Source organism: Protopterus annectens, chromosome 13.part0 (genome assembly GCF_019279795.1).
Source record: "Protopterus annectens isolate FY-2018-M chromosome 13.part0, PAN1.0, whole genome shotgun sequence".
NCBI lineage: Eukaryota > Metazoa > Chordata > Ceratodontiformes > Protopteridae > Protopterus > Protopterus annectens.
Genome location: NC_056747.1, coordinates 344,703,854 through 344,727,531, shown reverse-complemented (window position 1 = coordinate 344,727,531; position 23,678 = coordinate 344,703,854). Strand labels below are relative to the sequence as shown.

The 23,678-nt window shown below is 42.7% G+C and overlaps 1 protein-coding gene across 1 annotated transcript in view; it reads right to left on the bottom strand.

Moving 5' to 3' along the window:
* LOC122787314 (heat shock factor protein 1-like) overlaps positions 1 to 23,678 on the bottom strand; it is a 592,645-nt gene that overhangs the window by 236,886 nt on the left and 332,081 nt on the right. The window contains exon 8 of the mRNA XM_044053959.1: positions 5,329 to 5,444. Within this exon, the coding sequence (XP_043909894.1) occupies positions 5,329 to 5,444 (116 nt within the window). The remainder of the gene's footprint in view (positions 1 to 5,328; positions 5,445 to 23,678) is intronic.

The window sequence follows — 23,678 nt, the reverse complement described above, 5'->3', positions numbered from 1 at the left end:
ATCGCCCAATCCCATACCTTCATGGCCTCTCTGCAAAGGGGGTAGGATCTGGTCCCTCCCTGCTTGTTCAGGTACCAGACTACTGACATGTTGTCGGACTGAATGGCAATCATGCCCTGGGGGAGGTAACTGTGTAGTGCTTGCAGTGATAGAAGCACCGCCCTCATTTCCAGTATGTTGATGTGGAGGAGACTCTCGTCTGAGTGCCACTTGCCTTGGACTGACCTGCCCAGGTAATCCCCCCCCCCGCCTGGGAGGCGTCCGTAGTCAATGTGGCCACTGGAGGTGGTGGAACGAAGGGTCGCCCCTGATCCAGATTGGAGGAAAGAAGCCACCAACGAAGGTCCTGTTTGCATGTCTCTGTGATCAGAATGAGGTGACTGAGAGGGAGATCCTGATAAGACCACTGGACTGACAGGAGCCACTGGAGAATCCTCATATGTAACCTTGCCAAGGGGACTAGGAGAACGGCTCGGCGTTTGAGGAGCAAGGCTCGAACTTGAGACTGTAATGTTTCTATCCTCTCTGTAGGAAGATAGACCCGCATTTGCTTTGAGTCCATCTCTACTCCGATGAACCGTATGCGCTGAGATGGCAGCAACACAGACTTTGCCCAATTGAAGGTGATTCCTAGGGAGTTGCCTAGAGATATAGTGGCTACTAGGTTTTGTAAGAGTAGACGCCTGGAGGTGGCAGTTAGGAGCCAGTCATCTAGGTATGGAAACACCTGGAATCCTAGACTTCTCAGGTGAGAAGTCACCACCGCCAAACATTTGGTGAACACCCTGGGGGCTGTGGTGAGACCAAAGGGCAGTGCACGGAACTGGAAATGACTGTCTCCCAGGCTGAAGCGCAAGTGTCTCCTGGACGCTTGATCTATCAGGATGTGATAATAGGCGTCCTTGAGGTCTATGGAGCACATCCAAACACCCTTCTCCAGCAGCGGGAGAATGGATTGTAAGGTGACCATCCGGAACTTGGACTTCTTGACAGATCGGTTTAGTTTGCTGAGATCCAAAATGGGCCTCAAGTCCCCGGTCTTTTTTGGCACCAAAAAGAATCTTGAGTAAGTCCCTAATCCGGTCTGGCCTTCGGGGACCGGTTGGATGACTCCTTTTTGAAGCAGCTTTGAGATTTCGATGGCTGCAAGATCCCGTTGACTGGGTGGTGGGTCCGGGATTTTCCGGGATGGTGGTGGGGGCGGTTGAGAAAAGGGGATGGTGTAACCTCCGGCGATGATTCGGAGCACCCATCGGTCCTGAGTGATACTCTCCCAGGCCTTTAGGTGCTTCGAAAAACGACCCCCGACTGGCTCCGGAGCTGCACAGTCGGGCAATCCTTCAGGGATGCTGGAAGGTTGAAGAGCCACGAAAGGACTCGCGGTCTCCAGTGTTGCGGGGGCCTCTGCCGCCTCTGGGACGGCATCTTCCTGAAAAATTTCCCCCTCCTCTGCCTCTAGAAGGGGGATCGCCCTGCTGTGAGGAGTAAGCCTTTTGAGATTTACGGAACCACATTTTCCCCCCTCTTCTAGCCTTGGGATAAGGCCTGAAGGGAGTGGAAAACCGTGCCCCTACGGCAGTCAAGGTCTTACCCTCCTGTTCACAGCGGGTCAAGGTGTCCTTTACCTTGGGTCCAAACAGAGAGGACCCATCGAAGGGAGCGTCAGCAAAGGAAGACTTGAAGGCTTCCGCAAAGTGACACAGGCGGAGCCAAGCTTGTCTCCGTAGAGCAACACCTGTTCCCGCCGCTCTACTCACCCCCTCGGCTGCATACGAAATGAGCCTCATGGACGAGTTCGATAATGATGATAAGGTAGCCAGCTGAGAGCTAACCGTCTGGGCCAACTGCTCAGGTAGGTTACCAGAGAGGGTATCTGAAAGTTCCTTGACCAGATCCCTCTGAAGTCTGATGAAGTGCGTCAGATAATTCAGAGACCTTAAAGTAAAGGCTGCTGAAGTAAGGGTGCGCTTCCCGTACCGATCCATGCTCCTGGACTCTTTATTAGGAGGATGGATGGACGTAGACGCCTCTGCCACATCTTGTTGGGTAGCAGATGCCACCACCAGGGCATCTACAGCCACACCTTTGGAGAGAAAATCCTTTTCGGGGGGGCTGAAAGAAATTTATTGGGGCGAACTGGCACCGGTTCCACAGAACTGGTGCTCCCACGCCCTCGAGAGATCAAATCCAGAAGCTCATCAAGGCGGAGACACCCAGGAGGCGGAGGGCTGAGCCCCGAAGGCCTTGAGGAATACCGACTCCTCAGCAGAAGGGGGTTTGGACTGCCAGTCGCCTCGTTGCTTCAGGATTTCTAAGATGTCCGCAAAGGAGACATCATCCGAGGACGACTTGGGGGACCCCTCCGCATCATCGAGGTCGGTGTCCGAGGTGAGAGACTCGTCAGGGGAGTCGACGTGCTTCCTCTTGCACTGTCTCTTCCTTGGGGGTTCCTCCGAAGACGCATCGGAAGGACCTCCAGGAAGGGGGGAACCCCCCATGGGGGTGACCTCAGGCCCCAGGGCTCCGCTGTCTTGAGACAGGGGGACAACAAAGGAAACAGTCTCCCTGCCAAGGGAAGGTGCCGGAGAGACGGTGGAGGTAGCCAAAGAAGATTTGGCCAAAGCACTCCTCATGGCCCTGAAGGCCGGACCCCCAGAGTCCTGGGAAGGTCTGACCCCCGAGGCCACAACAGTAGACGGCACTCCCGCAGCCGACGCACCGAGAGGGAGGCTCGGAACCGAAAACATCGGTCCCGAAGCGTTACCCCCGGGGCCGACCGAGGAGGTCCGTGTACCGAACTCCGACCCGAAGGGCAGGGTTGGAGTAAGGGTCGGAGCCGACCCGAAAACCTCCACCGGCTCCACCAGCACCGACTCCAACGGTGCCGAGGCTGTTGGAGGAATCAAGACAACAGGGTGGGCAATCGGCTCCGGAGCCGACTGGGCTGGAGCCGAAACCAACTTTTGCAAGACTGGAGACTGAAACAGCCTTTGAAGTACCCTGTCTATGTCCGAATCCGACATTCTTGAAGACCGAGAAGAGATCGAGCGAGTTCGAGTCGACTTCTCCACCAGTTCCGAAGGACTGGGGGACCATCTCCGAATCGTCTCGATAAATATCGGTGCCGAGGGAGACTCCACAACCATAGCAATTTCCCTCGGAGCCGAAGTGGACTTCGGCGCCGAAGGGGAAGAGTCTGAGCGGGCAACTCTCATCAGCTCCGAAGACAGTGGAGCCGATGAAGGTGACCTGCCTCTCGAAGCTCTAGCCGTCGGCTCCGAAGCCAGAGGAGTCGAGGCTGGAGGCATCGAGGCAGACCATTCCGCCCTCGGCTCCGAAGTCCGTGGAGCCGATGGAGAAGCCTGCCGAGATTTCTTTGTGGCCAGTTCTGACGGGCTGGTCGGAGCAGACAATTTCTTTTTCTTCGATGGTGAAGAGGAAGATGATAAAGCCTCCTCAAAAGAAGGTGTAATAAGCCCTTTTAGAATCAATTTGTTTTTCCTCTCTTGGAGGACTCGGGAGGAAAAGGCGTGACAAACGCTACATGACTCCTGAAGATGTTTAGGGCCTAAACAATACACACACAACGAGTGATCGTCCGTTATGGACATCTTGTAGCTGCATTTAGAGCATTTTTTGAACCCAGAAGGTCTATGCTCTTTCGACATGTTTACACAAACACTGCTACTAACTTCAAAAACTTTCAAAAACTTTGTTAAAGAAGAGTAAATACGGACAAGACCCCTCTAACGTAAACGGGATTACTTGCCCAACTAAACTATAACACTACAATAAAACTCACACTAAATACTTCAACACGCGCGAGGGCAAGGCCCCTCTAACTGAAACGGGATCCTTTCCCTCAAATAAAGGACAAGTTTACCAGAAAAATCACTCAAAACTCAGTCACACAACGATAGCTGTTAAAACAGCTTTTGGGTATATGAATCAAAAATTTCTGACAGAAATTCTTTGAAGAAAAAAGCACTTAGCTCAGCCAAGTCCAAGACCACGTCTTTGCTGTAAAGCGGCAAACGAGATCTGGGGAAGCAGTGGTGGTGCATCCTGGGATATGGGATAGCTCAGCCAATAAGAGACTTCGTTCTATAGTATAGCGTGCCGAGTCGGAGCTGAGGATCGGCTCCGAACCCATCAGTACAGAATGTAGGTGAGATAGGATCACATAACATCAACAATTATGCTTTCTTGTCAGAGAGAGAGAGAGAGAGAGTAAAATCTCCACAGTACATTCAAATAACTTCTTTCATGGTAAAATAGTGATACAGTGTTAAAAAACATAGAGCAAAGCCATACATTTAGTAAACAACACATAAATGCTGAAAAATTCATGTTCTGCAATATCTTACTGTTAAAAGATGAAAATAAAGCAGAACAAAAACAGTGAAGAGAGGTGCAATTAATACCTGGTTCTGACTGCAGAGAAATAAAGAAAAGTTTCCTTAGAAACAGTAACAAGCATTTGTCAAAGATAGAAGCCAAATAAATACTACTACAAGCAGAAATTTCCAAAGGAATTACTGTAAACACCAACAAAAATAACATATTAAAATTTTTAAATAAAAATAAAATAATAAATCTAATAATAAAATAATAGAAGAGGGTCCCCAGACAGTAAACCACAATAATCACTACTGGATCCTGTGAAGAGTCAAAGGACTTTTTTCTTTTGATGGCTGAAAACCACACAGCACTCACTTCCTGTGACAGCTGAAGGCTTCCCTCTCAGGAAATGCTTAGCCAATCAACCGTCACAGGAAAAGAGAGGAAAGGAAGTCTGAGCTTTTGAAAGCTGGCCAGTACTGGGTTACCTTGGCAGAGAACCGAAAATGCCACTGAGGCAGTGGGAATGATGAACATCTGCAATTAACCAACTTTTGTTAAACTTGAATCTTGTAATATAGATATACTAAAATTTAAATAAAATATGAAATTTGAAAAATGAAAGGTAGGAATAACAGAATTAAATTTGCATCAAGAATGCAAGGTACTGCTGGCAGCAAGACAAATAATGTTGTAAATCAGACTTAGATATGATTTAATGAATTACGACTGCTTTTGACTAGGACTTTGTATATACCCTACATATGTATTACATTTTTATTACTTTACTGTCTGTTACAGTAAAAACGTCTTTAAGTTTAGGGAAGAATAAACTACAGTTAAATAAAGGTTCAGTAAAAATGTGATTCCACAGCTCAGACAATCTATTAGGACAATATTATAGATTTCCCTGTCTCACTATAAAATTACAAATCTTTACTAATATCAGAGAAAAAGTAAGCCTCTTTCCACAATGCTGACACTTACCCACTTTGGGTGTTTTGAGTCTTTGTTTGCTTATTAACAAGATCAGTGACATCTGAGATGACAATTCCACCTGGATAAAAGCTGCTGTTTGTCTTGTTGTCAAATCTGTATGGATGCTGAAAGATAAATTAAACATAATAAAGCACAGGAAAACATCCTAGGCAAACCTTTAATCCATAACATTTCCAAAAAATCAATTCACAGTGGGTATGTATTTGTAGGAACTACTGGCAAATGGAACCCAAGCTAATCTCCACCTCCAAACAAAGTAGATGTTACAAATACGCATCATAATACTGGAAACACAGCTATGCAAAGCACTCACCACAAACAGAAGGCGTATACATACCAAAATACTGGATCTGTGAAACAGACAGGCCATTTGGAGGGAACGAGTTGGGAGTATACTCAATATTCTTGCCTGCTTCACAAAAACGTGCTCTCAGGGTCCTCCAAATCTTCAAAGGATCTCAAAGGCAAACAAGTACTATGACAGCTATAATCTTAAGTGGTTCAACCATGATGTTATGGTAATGGGAACCAGCTCTGGACCACATGCTAATCAAAGGCAGTACTGGTAGTTGAAAAGGCATTTGCCTCACCCAGCAAGGTGTTTAGAATGAACCCCCTAGTGATATGCTCCTGCATTCACTATTCAAGGTCCCATCAGATAACAACCTGCTTGATGTTAAGGCCATATATAACAGCCCTAGCATGCGAAGACCAAATGAACCTGCCCTCGAGACACAGCTACTTACTAGGCTACTGATCTGTCAGGATATTAACAAGCACAGCTTTCCACTTCCATTTTTAACTGCTATATTTTGTGTACAAATAACACAGAAACAGGCAGAACTAGGATATATCTATTGATCTTTGAGGATTTTAAGAGGCCTGCCTTCCATTTCCATGGTACCTTTTAGCCCTTATACTTTGGGTACATACAACAAAGGTTAATAGGCAAGTATCAGGCTAGTTGCCCTTGCAGACCATTTTAATTCTAGCCCACATCAAGAGGTCAGAATTAAACCCTGTGCCTTGTATCTATGAGGTAAACACCTTAACCATTATGCCAACCCCTTCCCAAAATGAAATACAAATACTCTATAACATGAATTGAACCCAGATGTATCCCCAAGACATTCACACTGACCTAAAGCTCACCGTTTGAGCTAACAGGCTGAATGAGGATATGTTAGGAAATGTATATGTTGCTCCCTATTCATGAGGGACAATGGTGCAAAACTAGGACAGAATTAGTAGTTACTCATTCATTTGTCCAAATTACATTCAAACAGATTATAATAATTATTTTGTTTTATGTAGAGTGGAATACAGTTCCAGAAAAGCAGAGTTCTCTGTTACATATAACTATTTTGCAAAATTTTCTACTTATGTTGCAGAAGATATTCAGATTTATTGAGTGGGTGTTTATGCCACCACTGGACTCATGAATGTGTAATACATCTGAGAGAACAGGGTCTGCTGAAGCTCTAAACATGACGCAGAAGTCAACTTTCAGTTGCTGTATGAGACAGAAAAGAGGGACAAGGATTTCAGCTGGTGCACATAGCTTTTCTAGTTAAGGCTCTTGATTTTATTTGCAAGGAAACATTGTGGTCATTCCAGTTGTGATGTGTCTGGACAAGTACATATCAAAAGGAGCATTATACTCAATAACAGGCCTAATGAGTGACGAGTACAGTGTCATAATTACATCCCTGGACCTAGATATAAGCTACATAATGAAAGAGGACTTCCTTACAATACTGGGCATATGATGAGCAAAGGACAACTTGCTGTTGACATGGGCTCTACATTCCTTGACTATGGGATTAATGTTCAGGTGTGTTGTCAATGTAACAGTTACAATGTTTTGGCCTTTAGTTTTAGTCCATGGGTGTGACACCAACTATTTGTTTGGGACAGGCCCTCTTGGGAGGATAATGGTGTCCTCTAGGGAATTCATGACAACACCAAGTTTGCAGAAACTACAAATCTTTAACATTGGCTTTGACCTTCGAGAAGTAAATACCAAAGATGAATGACCCAAGGACTGAACCTTGGGGTATACCAGGTCTTTTCGAACAAGTAGAGGCATCCACACTTATTTCTTGGACAGCAACATAGGGATTTAGATTCAGACAGTTTACGTACAATACCCAAATGTGCAATGATGTTTATGAATTCTAGATACACGGTGTGTAGATTTTTTTTTTGAAGAGGGCAACTAGATTAAGTAGGCTTTTAATGAATTCAATCTAGCTTGGGTCAAAAGTCTGTGGATTACTTATATCCTTATTTATTAATCCCACAATGATCCTTTCCATGGGCTTATAGAGGAGGCTTGTCAGGCAAACGACTCTATAACTGCCTGGATCCAATGAAGTTCCACTTTTGTGCAAGGGAATAACTGTTGTTACTCTCAATTCATCTGTGATGAGGCCTGTTTTGAGTCTGATACTGAATAACCTTTGTAGGGGGTTTAACAAGTCATGTTTAATGCTGACCAGCAGGCAACCTGGTAATGTTGTCTGGCCCCCAGAGAAGTACTGTTATTGCCCTTAGACAACACATTGAGGACTTGGCCTTTGGATCTTTAGGGGAGGTGTTGATGCAGGTGTGTGATCTGAGAATACTGAAGTGGGTTGGAGTTAAAATTTGGGCTAAATATGTCTTCTAGTAGACTGGTAAAGTCCTCTGGGTCTGAGTATGGGATATTATTTTCTGTTAGTTCTGTACAATGCTGGGCACTGTTTCTCTGGTTTCTAACATAGATAAAAGAAGGCTTTGTGGTTATCCCTCACCTGGGTGGCTGTTTTTACCTCTTATTTGGCTTTGGTTTACTTAATCAGGATCCAGAGTTCCTCATTTAGTTTAGCAAGACAGTCATTGGCATCTTGAGAATTTGATTTATTTTTGAATGCAATAAATCTTTATATTTACACAGCCTGCTTGTAGTACGGTTCCACTATAGGGTTTATTTTTAAGTTTGGTATTATATTTGCTTCTGAGATGGGCAGAACTGTATATGCAGCTAGTTACACATGCATATAATTTGGCAGCAAAGGATACTGCTTAAGTAGTGGGGTTGCCAAGACAGAAGTGGCTTTAGAATTCAGCATGGTCAGTACTCAGTTTTAGTAAATTAGTCTTTGTATAATTTAACAAACCCTATAAAAGAAAACTCTTGGTTGAACTCAGAAAAAAACAAATAACATTTATTAACCACTTTCCTCTTTTCTGATATTAAGACATCTTCAGAACATAAGTTATAATGAAGTGACCATTTAAAATGATGTGTTTCAGAACAACCAATTTCATACTCTTTGAGCGTGCTTATGCTTTAAAATACAGGTGATGGATAAATTTTCATTTAACCCAGATTTTTATCAGTATTCAACCTCAACTGCAAATCTAATTTTCATACCATAAGAATATTTTTCCAATCACCCCCTCTCTCATTTTATGTTAATTTTTTCTAAGATAACAACACAAACTTACTGGAGTTTTTACAAATTAAACTATGTTTTACAAAAGCATTAAATGAGTCCTTTTTATTTATTGCGTAAGTGTTGACAGATCCACTTTTTCAAGGCATTATCTGTTTTTCCACTGTAAAAAAGCAGGGCACAATAAACAATATGTACCAGTCCATTGGTGTTACAAGCAAAATGACTATTACAACAGTCTGTCATGTTGTTACTGCCCACTGTAATACATTTGCCTACACTGACATTTCTACACTGTTTACAAGCCCTGCGTTTGTATATTCCTGAATTCTAATATCTCACAATTCTGTTGTTACTACATTTCAATCTAAAAAAGTAACAAAGAATGAAAGAGTGGGTGACTGGAAACATGTTCTTATGGAGGAGGATTAGATTCACAACTGAGGTTGAATTCTGATAAAACGTGGGTTAAACAAGAAACTATCCATCACCTGTATTTTAAAGAATAAACATGTTCAAACAGTAAGAAATTAATTGGTTATTCTGAAACATGTCATTTTAAATGAGGAAGTCAGTTCAGTAAACTAAAGAAATCTTAGTGTCTGAAAAGACAAAAGCGCTTAATAAATTTGTTTAGATTTATTGTTTAGATAAATTTAGATTGGTTTGTTTTTCAATTAAATTGTACAGGTTATAGGTCACATTAAAGGTGAGAAAAGTTTTGAAATGATTTATTGCGGTCTCATTTTTTATATCACAAAAACCTGGCATTTTAACAGGAGTGTGTACACTTTTTATATCTGCTGTACTTTGTCCAAACAGATTACAAAATAAAAAAAAAACTTTTCGAATACAAGTCAATTAAATTGGATATGACTTTCTTTAGCGAGAGCATCAAGCAACAGAGGGTTACAAAGAGATTAATGATGTTTAACTATCCAAATGGTAAGGACGAAAATATACTTCTAATTTCAATTCATTTTCTGAAAGGATTGATCTAGAATTTTTGGAAATATTTATATGAACAAAAGTATTATGGAGGATTTAATTTTTCCATCTTACTAAACAGAATATAACATTATTTTCAACAAGTTAGGGGATCATGTTTGCAACATCAAAAAAGCAGAAAATTAAGAAACTGGAGATAGACTGAGAACAACATATGAATCACACTGCTTATCCCCTTCACAAGTTTAAGTCATCATATGACCAATAATATAGCAGAGTGAGTCAACAAAGGGAGACAATGGTGAGAAAAAAACATGTCCAGTACCTCTCCAGTGATTACAACAAGGAATCCTTGGGTACATGTACAACTATGGTGTATGTAAGCAATGCAGATACATCAATGTTGGCAAATATGTTACAGTGAGCAATAATAACATGACACATGGTTCTAAGGGTAATTTCTATTGTAACACCACTGGGGTGGTATATGTTGCCACTTGTTTATCATGCCCTGCTATTTACATTGGAAAAAACTGATAATGCATTGAAAAGTGATCAACACTGTTAAGCAACAAACAAAAAGGACCCCTCTAATGTTCTGACAAAACATAGTTGACTTTGTAAAAACTTCAATGGGTTTGTGCTTTTTAATTTAGAAAAAGTAACAGACAATCACAGCGAGCGGGACTGGAAAATGTTCTTATGGTACGAGAACTAGACTGGTAATTGAAGTTGAATTCTGAAAAAAAAAAAACACCTGGGTTAAATGAGAATTTATCCATCACCTGTATTTTTAAGAGTAAGTATGCTCAGATAGTATGAAATTGGTTGTTCTAAAACGCATCATTTTAAATGAAGAACCCAGTTTAGTATATTTTGTACTTTGAAGATGTCTTAGTGTTTAAAAAGATGAAAGTGCTTAATACAATTTACTTTTCTCCTGGGTTCTAGCAAGTCTTTACTGTTATAATGTTTGGCTTTCTATCACAATTGTGTAGAGTTGACAATACGTGTGGCACAGTTTCTGAGTATCAGAGTATTGGAATGTGCTTCAGGCTTCAATCTTACGGTGAATATGGCTGATTTGTAGTCTGATTTTACCAAAGACGTCACAACTGGCAGGAAGCAAAGCTGCCCCATACTGGTAAGGACAAAATCTAAGACTTTATCAACACTAGTTGTGGTGCAAACTAACTGGTCCAGAAAGTCTGTACTGATCACATCCAAAAACTCCTGGGCATGCATGTTGGAGGAATAGGTCTCTCGGTTTATGGAGGGGTAATTGAAGTCACCTAGGAGAATGACGTATGGCTTGACACATAGGAACTCTAAACAGTTAGGTAGGAGGTGTGGGCAGAGGGATTCCTATAGTTAGCTATGATATGATAAGGGGCTTTGTTAATAGTACATTAGAAAAGGAGAAGTTCCATGTTGTTATAATGTCTAATCAGGATTATAGAGATACTGCTGCCTTTCTCTAATGCGGATGACCTGAACGTGTGTTAGATGCTGAAACCCTGCACTGACGAAGTGCTTTCACTGATCTGGAACCAAGTCTTTGTGATGATGCATATATCAATGTTCCAGAGTAAGGAGTGCTTACAAGGAGTAGACTTTTTTGTTAAGGCTCTAAGCATTGAGCATCAAAACTTGAATGTTATTCAGATTTTGTTTTGTTATAATGGAAGCTACAGAAGACTGGCATTGCTTAAAAAAGACACTAAGGGGTTTGGCAAGGATTTAGTCAATATACAAAAGCCTTCAGGGTGGTGCAATTCATCCCTGGCAAATCAGTTGGCAATATCTACCATCTTCTCCCAGGCTGATAAATACTGTACTCCCTAAGAATGACATCAGAAGCTACGTAAATTGCTGAAACAGTCTTTTGTTTGCGTTGTGGCATCACTCCTGGTGACTAGAATGCTGATCAAGACTAGGTTCATACCAGCTTGAAATGCACATTCCAAGAGCTGCATCATGTCTTTCTTCATATAGTCCAAGGAGGTACGTCTCAAGTCATTTACACCCACATGGACTATGACTGTGCCATATGTATACTTATTGTGCAAGGACTTGAGTGTTTGCGTAATGTAGTGATTCCTGGTGTGTAATAGGCAACTGACCATGGCCCTCTCCTTGAATATACTTGTATGTGCAGCATTGGTGTGTCTATGGAATTGTCTATGACTAGGATAATGGATTGTGCTGAGGATTGCCTTATGGAGTTTTGAACTTAGTGGGACTATTACATGTATGTTTCATGGTGGGTGCTGCCTGTGTTGCGGGTTTGTGAGGTTGCTGAGGGTACGTCTTTCTAGGGTTTATTTTAGGAGGCTTTTAAAGTTTAGGAAGGTTACTTTTAAGAGCCCCAGCATGTGAAAGTCTATCCATTTGATCTCAGCTATGTGTGCTTCATTTAGTGTGTTATGTGGCACTGACAACCTGTTGGTTATTTGTTGTGGCTTTGTGTGAGAGCTTGGTCTCTAATATACTATAACTACATCTCTCACACACTCTTCTCACTGGTTTAAATCGTAGGTGGTTGCCAGTAAACATGAGACAACTGCTACGTTGTTTCAGGATGCCCATTTTAACCAGGTTGGCTATGGTGATGGTTGAAAAGTGCAAATCCATGGTTCCAGGTGCTTACTAATGTGGGCTGTATGCACCTATGAGGCTTGGAGTTGATTTACTGGAGTTGCTATCTGTATAAAGCAAGAAACAGCATGTACGAAGGCTGCCTTGACAAACCTAGGGCAGTCAAGATTAGATTTCCCCTAACTAAATCGGACTTAGCACCTTCTTTATACAGAAAAAGGAAAGAAAGTGTAGTGTGAACTAGGGACCAAGCCCTGCCTGTCTAAGCACTGTGAAGTGTTACAAAGAGGCCCATCAGGGGCACCCTATATTGCTGTGACCCAAATAAATACCTGCTTGTCTAGCTACCACTCTTGGTTTAAAACACTGTCTTTCTGACAGATTCTGAAAGGCTGTTGTGTTGTCTTGCAAGGCAGACAACCTAGAGATTCAAGCTGCATACTGTCAGATGAATACTGCCTCTGTGCAAACAGACTAACCCATGTTATTCCTTATTTATATAAAAAACACATTCTAGCATGTCGATTTTTGATTTATAATATTACTTTCTGTTCAATCTCTTTCACAGATAGAAAAATACCTTAATTTCATGAGCTGAGGTGAAGAAAATTTGTTGGAAATTCAGGTTCCTTGCACACAGAATGAATACAAATTAGTTTTCAATTATAATCAACAGCATTTGCTATCAGAAACTGTGATGTTGTAAGAGTGAAAAAGCAAACAGATCGAGAAGCTGTAATGTTGAGCTCAGTACACCGGGCCATTTATAACTGTTGGATATGAAGACGAAGATAAAGATGCTGCCAGGGATTGTGGCATCACTTTGTAGGTTTTTTAAATTGCCATTAACTTTTCTTCATATGTAGCCTTCCAAGAGGAATCCTAAGGATACAAGAAAACAAACTCCAGAGCCCTGAGGTAAATTCTTGCTGTAGTTACACAAAGCGTTGACACGTTTCATAAAGGTAATTTTAACACTGTTTCTCAGAAGAAAAATCCTGGACAGTAAAGATTCTACAACTGCCCCTAGAAACTATATTCTCTGAGATGGCTTTAGGGCTGACCTAGCTTTTCTCAATGCGATACTTAAGGCAGGAGTATGCACTTTCTTCAAAGCCAATTTCGCTGAATTCACTGGATATGAAGTTCTTGGGTATGGAAGCGTGGACTTTTCATTTAACTTGAAAACAAACAGTGCTGTTAACAGCACAGTTTGTGAACTTGCTGATTTCCCCGCATTTGTGTGACTGGAGTTACTACATACAAGTAAGACAAGTTTGAGAGCTCAAGTCCCTATGTGGGAAACCCCTGCAAGTGTGCAGCTGGAGGATGTGCTTCATTGCTTGTAATATGAATGCATTTTCTGTGTGTTTTATGTTTTGTAGTTTTCAGTTTAACAGGTTTTGGTTCAGACTGCAGGGGTTCAACAATGTAAGATTCCATTTTCTGACATGAAAACTGCCTAGACAACCAATATATTTCATTACAGCTGAAAGATGCAGCAAAGAAAAAGGAGAATCAAGCACTACACATGATTTCTTGCTGAAAAAAAATCTGAATTTACTGGGTCCCTGGGAAGACAAAAGTGAACAGAAAAATGTATTAAGACCCTCTGTAATGTGGATGGGCCAAACAGAAAAGAAGAGTGCTGAAACAAAAACAAGAGATCCACAAGAAAACTTAAGTGTTTCTTCCCCACTAGACAGATGCAGTTGTGTTCCAATATCCATAAAAGCCATCAAAAACCTGATGATGCAGGGAATACAAGTACAGAAATGCTATCTATTTGTTGTTGTTTTTTTTGGAACCAAACAAAACACCAGGTAGAATGTCATTCCATGATGATAACAGGTTGCCCAAAAAACAATTTGAATCTGCGACAACTGAACAAGTTAGTTATGCTATGTATGCCACCTGCACAGTAATTTAAGGAAATCTGTTCACGGGAAATATTCTATATAAATTCAGTGGCACAGTCTTCAGAAATCACTTGCAGGACCCATTTTTTTAACCGATATTTGCTTTGAAAATCTCTTTTGGGACCAAACTATCTACCATACTTTGTTGAGTTTGACAGAACATGATGAAACTTCACTCTCACTGAGTAAATGTGTAATAAAGTTAGGGAAGAACAGGAATAAGAAGTACATCCTTCTGCATGTTTGTCCTGTTTGAATCTTCTTTGGAAAGGAGCCCTAGAATGCCTTACTTCCTTACTGACAGAATTTAGTAGGCCAAAAATTCCTGGAAAGCCTAAAAGTGGTAGAGAAAACGTGGAAGTCTGCTAACTAAAGTATATCTTTTAGCAGAAGTGGCAAAAAAAAAGAAAAAACAAGTTATCTCTTACCATAACGTTCCATCTGTGTTGTTCATCTTCATTCATTCATTACTGATGGGACTCGGAACCTACTCAACCGATATACCAAGCTTGCGTCAGCCAAAACTCTCGTGCTAAGACTACCCATTACCTCAGATCGAGTTTGCCCCAATGGACGTAAAAGCGGAGGCTTTCGCTGCACCGAATACCCTAAACAGGATAAAGGAGCACATCCAGAACCTCCAGGAGCCTACTGGAGGGGACGGTGGGACGGATGTAATTAATGAATGAATGAAGATGAACAGCACAGATGGAATGTTATGGCAAGATGTAACTTCTTTATCTGATGTTGTTAATCTTCATTCATTCCTTACTGATGGGACAGAGTCCCTAACTACCTTGTTTCCTGGGAGGCCCTATGGAAGAATATTCCTGAGCACCACTGAGCCAAAGCAGCTCGTCCCCTGAAGATCAAGTCCCATTTGTAATGAGTAATAAAGGTATGCTGGGTAGCCCCATGTCACTGCTGCACAAATATTGTCCATGGCAGCTCTACAATAGAAAGCCACTGAAGTTGCCATAGATCTTGTTGAATGCGCCTTGATTTTGTTAGGCAAAGGCAAATTGTTGTAAAGGTAGACGAAGCAAACAGAAACCCTCAACTACTTTGACAGTGTAACCTTAGAAACAGCTCCTCCAGCTTTAGGTCCAGAATAAGAAACAAAGATCTGGTTGGATTTCCTGAAAGATTTCATCCTGTCTAAATAAAACCACAATTGTTTGTGGACATCCAATAAATGAAGACAGTATTCCATTTTATTTGTAAAATTAGGGAAGAACACAGGGAAATCAATAGTCTGATTCATGGTAAATTCTGAAATCACTTTAGGTAGGAAAGAATGGTTAGTCCGAAATGATACTCTGTCCTTATGAAAAATCATATAGGGATGCTTGACACAAGGCCTGGAGCTCAGATATCCTTTGTGCCGAAGCTACTAGAAAAATCGACCTCCACGAGAGAAATTTAATGTCGCAATTGGGTGCAGGTTCAAAAGGGGGTTTTGTTAGAGCCTGTAGTACAAGAGTTAGATTCCAAGCTTCAACAGGTTCTCTAATGGAAGGCCTGATATGAGAGACTCCCTTAAGAAAGGTTTTATAGAGGTGGTGAGAAGTCTGAGAGGTGTCACCGAAACCATTGTGAAAATTAGAAATAGCAGCTAGATGAACTCGAATCGTACAGGCTGCCACTCCAGAATGTAACAGCTCAGACAGATAATGAAGTACCTTGGGAACGGATGCTGAAAGAGGATTTTCTTTGTTATCCCGGGCCCAAAAGGTAAATCTTTTCCACTTATCCTGATACAATTTCCTTGTGGATGGTTTATGAGAAGCCAAAAAGATGTCACGAACAGGAAAGGAGAGATTCTTATTCCTGGTAATTATTGGAAGTGTAGAAACAAAGTTGTCAGCTTGAGAGTGGCCAGGTTCAGATGAAGTAGACCTCGAGGGTGAGACAGTAATTCCTGAGCTGGATCCAGAATCCATGGTTTACGTATTAGGTGAGGCCACAGGAAGGGAAACCAAACTTGTCGGGGCCAATGAGGAGCAATGAGGACTACTTTGCTTTGCAACTGAATCGCTTTCTTCAGAAAATGCGGGATTAATGGAATTGGAGGAAAGGCATAAGGATCAGGGCAAAACAGCTTCTGCACTTGTGATTTATGGACAAGGCGAACAAGTTGCAGCAAGGCTGGCCGTATTGATAGAAAATCTTCGAAGCCACTGAAGGATTGAGGGACCATTTGTGAGGCAGAAGGATACACCTGCTCAATTTGTCTGTAATCACGTTGGAATCCCAGGGAATGTGCGTTGCTACCAGAAAGCGGTTGGAAACTATCGCCCATTTCCAAATTCTCATGGCTTCCCAAAACAGAGGGTAGGATTTAGTTTCCCCTTGCTTGTTGATGTACCAGACCACTGACATGTTCTCCGCCTGAATTACAATAGTCCCTGGAGGTAGGGCAGGATCGAATGCTTGCAACACTAGGAGGACCGCCCTTAGTTCGAGGACATTGATATGCAGGCTGGCCTCGGCTGGGGACCAAGTGCTTTGGACCGTTCGTCCCTGATAATGCCCCCCTCACCCAGTCAGGGAGGCATGCGTGGTCATTGTGGCCTTGGGATGAGAGGGCAAGAAAAGTCGGGTCCAAAGAGACTTGTCTGTCTGCATCCGCCAAAGTAAGTCCTTTTTGCACAGGTTAGTTAGACATAACTGGAAGGATAATGGGTGAGCCAACATTGACCACTGCGTTAGTAGAAGCCACAGGAGTATCCTCATATGTAGTCTTGCCAATGGGACGATTGTTATGGTCGAAGCCATGGAACCCAAGACCTGAAAGACTGCTCGTGCAGGCACTTTGTCTCAGGGAAGTATCGCTTTGACTTGGGACATCAATCTCTGTAATCTTTGTGAGGGCAGGGAAACTGTGCAGGAGAGTGTGTTCAGCATCGCCTCTATGAATTCTAAAGACTGGGTCAGGGTCAGCTGAGATTTCTTCAGGTTTATGGAAATTCCTAACTGCTGAGCTTGTACAACGGTATATTGACGATCCCTTACTATTAGACGCTTGGTGGGGGCGGTGAGAAGCCAATCGTCTAAATACGGAAACACCTGGAATCCCTGCAGTATTAGATGAGTTGCAACCACTGCCATACATTTGTTGAACACACCGGGAGCTGTAAAGAGGCCAAAGGGCAGTGCGTGAAACTGGTAATGATTGGCTCCCAGCCAGAAGCAGAGAAATCTTCTGGATTGTTTGCCCATTTTGATGTGGTAATATGCATCCCAAAGATCTATAAAGCACATCCAATCATCTTTTTCCAAGAAAGGAAGAATAGACTGAACCGTGACCATCCGGAACTTAGTTAGTTTGACAAACTTGTTCAATATACCAAGGTCCAAAATGGGTCTCCAGTCCCCTGTTGTCTTTGGCACTAAAAAGAATCCTGAGTAGAAGCCATATCCTCTCTGGACTGCTGAGACTAACTGGATGACTCTTTGTAGCAGCTTTAAAATCTCTTGAGCTGTGCATTTCCTTTGACTGGGTGGAACATCTGGAATATGTTTTGGAGTTTTGGGATACAAATTGAAGAGGATATGATAGCCTCTGGTGATTATCCGCTGCACACAGGAATCTGAGGTGATAGTTAGCCAGGCATGCAGGTGCAGTGAAAAACGTCCCCCGACTGCTTCCACAGGAAAGCAATTGGGCTGCTCTTCAGGAGTGCTGGTAGGGCTGGCCAGACAAAGAATCTCTGGATCCCTGATTACGTGGACCCCCCCTTGCCCCAAAAGGGGCATCTTCTGGAAGAGTTGGAAGAGTTACCCCCCTCTGCCCCGTGGGGTATACTCACCACGTGTCTCAGAAAGAACTCTGGGATTTTCTGTGCCACATCTTTCCACTCCTCTGATTCCTGGAGAAGTACTGTTGAGGATTAGAAAAACGTACACCTACAGCAGACAGAGTCTTACCATCTTGCTCACACCTGGCCAACGTGTCTTTTACTTTGGGTCCGAAGAGGGAGGATGGTTCGACTGGAGCGTCGATAAAGGAAGCCTTGAAGGGATCTGCAAAGTCGCAAAGGCGCATCCAGGCATGACGTCTCATAACTATGCCTGCGCCCGCTGATCTAGTTGCCCCTTTGGTTGCATGTGAAATCAATTTCATGGATGAGTTAAAAATAGATTCTAGGGTCACTAACTGTGAGGCCACCTTGTCTCGAACCTCGTCAGACACAGCTCCTGCTAGTGTATCAGACAGCTCCGCAACAAGGTCTGTGTGGAGCCTAGCCAAATATGCCAGATAGTTTAACGACCAAATGGCAAAGGTCGGAGAGGCGAATGCCCACTTCCCTAATCTGTCCAACGCCTGAGACTCCTTGTTTGGGGGATGGACAGCATGGCTCTCCTCAGAGAGCTCCTTTTTTGAAGCCGCCACCACCATAGTGTCTACAGCTAAACCTTTCGACCAATGGGGATTATTTTCAGGAGGACATAAAAATTTATCAGGTCTCTGGGGGATGGACTCGACTAAGTCGGGCTTCTTCCAATCGAGCTGCACGACGAGCTGAACGATCGCGTCAGCAGGCGGGGTCACCCAGGCGGTACAGGGCAGAGTACGGAAAGCTTGCAAGAACACAGACTCCTCAACGGATGGATTAGTGGACTTCCAATCCCCTTGCTGCTTCAAAATCTCCAAGATGTCTCTAAAGAGACATCTTCAGGAGGGGATTTTGGGAAACCTTCCCCGTCATCGTAATCAGTGTCTTCTGTGATAGACTCTTCAGGAGAGTCGATGTGCTTCCTCTTGCACTACCTCTTCCTTGGAACCTCCTCAGCGAGGGCTTCCGAGGAGGAACCAGGAGAGAGGGCTCCCTGCTCGAGGGTCTCTTGCAGCTCCTGTACCCGGTGTCATGAAGTGGCAGACTGTCAACTGTGATCTAGGGAGTGAGAGTGTAGAGTGATCCGATGCCTGTGGAACCAGCTGCGAGCCCACAGAGGCTAGTGCCCTTTCCATCGTCTGGAAAGTGGGCCCACTTGAAGAGGGATGGAAACCCAGAACCGAGAAGGACAACCTCGGGACGGCTCCGTCGCCAACATAGGGACTATTGTATACAGTGCCATAGAGGAGACCGGCACAGGGCTGGGGCCTCTGGTGTAGACGAATCAGTCACGACCCCAAGGATGGCTTGTATCTGAGGGAGCTGAAGTCCATAGGGAAAGCATCAGTGCCACAGATAAGGGTGCTGTGGGCGCAGTGCCAGCTGGTACCGGGAGAAGCATCAGAACTGGGGACTTTGAAACCAAAAGGGTCTAAGAAGGAGAATAAGATGGAGTCTGTGGGAAAATCTCCCCTGTTCCAGAAGGGATAGGGGGTTTGCTGAGTGGGGGCAACACCCTAGCCATCAAGAGTTGATCCACAAGTCTGACCATGTCTAATTCTGAAAGGTTCCTGGATGATCTGATGGATATCCCTGACGGGGAGTCTGGGCGCTCTAAAAAGGGGCTGTATGGCTGCCCATAGAATGGATCCGTCTACGGAGAGTATCTGGTCCTAGGTACTGTGTCTCCTTTGCCACCGAGGTCAGTGGACCCATAGACAATGCAGTTGGGAGGGGGGAAGTGACCGGCAGTGAAATTATTATTGTTTGGGCTGAAGGGAAAGTTTCATTGGGTGCAGTTGTTGTCGGAACTGTGACCAACGGAGCTGGTGTTCCCGGTGCCGAGACAGTCATCATAGCATCTGGTTCAGTAGTTGGCACTGAAGAAGTAGATTCCAGTATAAGTGCCAAAGACAGTGAAGGCAATGTTGAAGTCAAAATCTTTGTAGGTTTCATGGATGGCACTGAAACAGGGGTTTGATGTCCTGGTGCAGGTGGAATAATCGACAGTTTTGGGATTTTTGGTCTGGGCTCTAAAGATTTGGGAGCCGGCTGTTTCGGAGATGAAGGGACAGATAGGCTCCTTTTCTTATGTTCTTTCCTAAAAGGGGGAAACCTCCAATGCAAAAAGAGCACTGAGAAAGGCGACTTAAGCCACCCCTTCAAAATTAATTTATTCCGTCTCTCGTTCAAGGTCCTGGTACTAAAACCTGCAGAAATAGAGCAAGGAGGTTGAACGGATAAATGTTCCACATTTAAAGAATAGACAGACGAGGAATGTGTGTCCGAGTTAGGCATTTTACGAGCACACCGGCCACATGCTTTAAAACCAGTAGTGCCTTTCTTGTCCGCCATATTGTAAACTAATCAAAACACAACAAAATCAGAAATGTTGCCCTAATAATGATCCAATCAAGACCACGTTATCAAGAAAAAAAACAAACATACACCAAAAACCTAGGCTTACAGTAAAGGGAAAGTAGGAAAAGATAAGAAAAGGGCATCAACAATGGTATCCCAAAAATACCACAAAGGTAAGGGTGGGACTACCAATGATGGTAGGAAAGAATACCAATAAAATTGTTATGGAAGGAAGAAGGAGGCACTTTATCACATTAAAAGTGAAAAGGGGATATTAAACAAAGAACGAAAGGTTCAAAAACCAACAAGCTCACTAAAAAAGTAACAAATTAAGAGACTTAACTGCGAGAGAATGGCTTGACACATCCTGACGAGTACGTGGCAAAAGAGATCTGAGGTAATGGGGGAGAGAGGCATGATGGGTAGTCTTAGCACGTGACTTTCAGCAGGAAAAGTCCAATTTTTTACATCATTCATAATACAACCACATAAGAGCTCTAGGACATTCAAGATCTGGTCTAAAATACAAACTTAACACTAGCACAAACAAATCAAGTAGTTACCAGCCTTGTTAGACCAGACACCTATGTACACCTGTTACCAGATCTGTCAAACAGCTTTGGCATTCTTATCCACTAGAATACAAGTCAATAATTTTTTTTCTGAAACTGTTCCATTTAAAGGTTCTGCTTGTAAACTTAAGTGGAAAGCAGGTATTGTTAGAGACCTAATAGATAAAAACATTTTTGTTAGATAACTGTAACATTGGAATTGGTGTTCTGAGAGGTCAAATCAAAAATATATTTTATTTAAGAAACCAGAGGGAGTATAGCGTCTGAATGTTAATCCTTCCAAAGTAGCTGATACGCCCCCTGAAAAGTGCAAGAAAGAAGAATGTTTTCCCATTCAAAACTAATCATACGTACAGTTAACCATTTGTCAAATTTATATATTCTCTGAAAAGTGGAGTGAAATCTTGGTCTATTTCTTCTTAATCAAAATTATCGTTTAACATATTAGAATAATTATTATTTTTCAGATAAATCCTCTTTCTCTGTTTAAACAAAAAGAAAAAGATAAACATTTCCTCTTCCTCTTAAGAATGAAGCAAAGGTCAATAGTTATATATGTTATTTTTGTTAAGAGTTACAACAGATACACCTGAAGAATGACTCTCATGGGATTTGTGTTTATGTTATTAATATTTTAATATAGTACATTAGACTCAGGTTGCTGCGGTAGCATTGTCGCCTCACAGTTAGACGTTGCCTGTTCGATTCTCAGTTAGAGCGTTTTCTGTGTGGCGACATGCGTGAATGGGCATTCCTTTGTTGAAGGTTGTGCGTTACGCCCAGCAAGCCAGCACGTAAAAATCTACTGCCAATCATTAGCGGACCGGAGTTCCGCTGTGGCGACCCCTAACCGGGAAAAGCCGAAAGACACAACAACAACAACATTAGACTCAGGTTATCTGGCAAAAGTAGTATAACCAGTTTAAAGTGACTCAACCAACATTAGCTGCCGTTACTGCAGAACTGTCCACTCAAAATCCAGCAAAGTCTAGACCTGTGTCAGTTCCCTTAATAGTGAATGGAGCAATGCAGACACCACTAAGAACTGCTTTAATAAGCAGTGGTCCTAGGATACCAACAATAAATCTTGGAACTACTTCTGGGATAAGCACTTCATACTCACCTGCTATGTTAGGCCTTTAAAACTCTGGTCAAGAACTGGAAAGGTATTTTATAACCAGAGTAATTTATTTCCAGCAATCCATGTTGGTAACAACTTCTTTCCAGCTTCACAAGCTGTGTTATTTGTGCTAATAGCAGCTTTCTTCAGACAGTCAAGGATTTCATCATTTTTTATTTTACTGGACTCTACCTCTTCTTGTGTTGGTCTCTGGTTTCTTTACGTTTGACACAAAGGAGAACCCTGATGTTGGTCACCAACTTTTCTCTTGCTCTAAGGATTTTTTTATGTAAAAGAATAGCTTGTGACACCTTTAAACTTTTAAGTCAATACTTTTCTTACTACAAATATTACAGAAAGGGCAACTATCTACTCTTTATGGAGATCTTAAAATAAGCAACAAGAATAAGAAATTAACAATAAGACTGAAAACCCTCAGAAACAATCTGCTTGCACTAAAAGTGCTATTCTAGGGAAGTGATTTCATAAGAAATATTTTTTGTACAAATAGTGACTCCTATTCAAAATTGGGTAAAGCAATTTACAATAAACCTTCACAGAAAGAAGGAGGACCAGGACCATCCAAAGCTTTTCACAGTGACACATTAGGAAATTTGGTTTTCAAGCAGCAAGAATAGCCAAGGTGAGTGCATGGCAGTGCTGCTTATAAAGGGGGACTCTTCAGCAAAGAGAACTAAGGTGAATGCAGGGCAGTACTGCTTACAAAGAGGGACTGCTGTAACTGCATGTCAGTACCAATGCTGATACATGCAGGGGATATACTGCTAAAGAAAAACAGTCTGCTCTGTATGGATTTGTTTGCGTCTTTCGGCTTTTCCCTGTTAGGGGTTGCCACAGCAGAACTCCGGTCCGCTAATGAGTGGTAGTGGATTTTTACGTACCGGGATACCAGCCCTGACGCATACAAATTCAATATACTATGGAATATTACCCAAATAAATTTCCCCAAACCAGAACTACACCTCCTTCTTTTTCTTTTGGCTGCTCCCGTTAGGGGTCGCCACAGCAGATCATATGTTTCCATTTCTTCCTGTCCTCTGCATCTTGCTCTGTCACACCAACCACCTGCATGTCCTCTCTCACCACATCCATAAACCTTATCTTAGGCCTTCCTCTTTTCCTCTTACCTGGCACCTTCATCCTTTGCATCTTTTTCCCAATATACTCTGCATCCCTCCTCAGCACATGTCCAAACCAACGTAATCTTGCCTCTCTAGCTTTGTCTCAAAACCTTCCAACCTGGGTTGACCCTCTAATATACTTATTCCTAATCCTGTCCACCCTCATCACACCCAGTGCAAATCTTAACATCTTTAACTCTGCCTTGTCCAGCTCTGACTCCTGCCTTTTTGTCAATGCCACTGTCTCCAACCCATATAACATAACTGGTCTCACTACCCTCTTGTAGACCTTCCCTTTCTCTCTTACTGGTACTCGTCTGTCACAAATCACTCCTAACACTCTTCTTCACCTACTCCATCCTGCCTGTACTCTCTTCTTCACCTCTCTTCCACACTCGC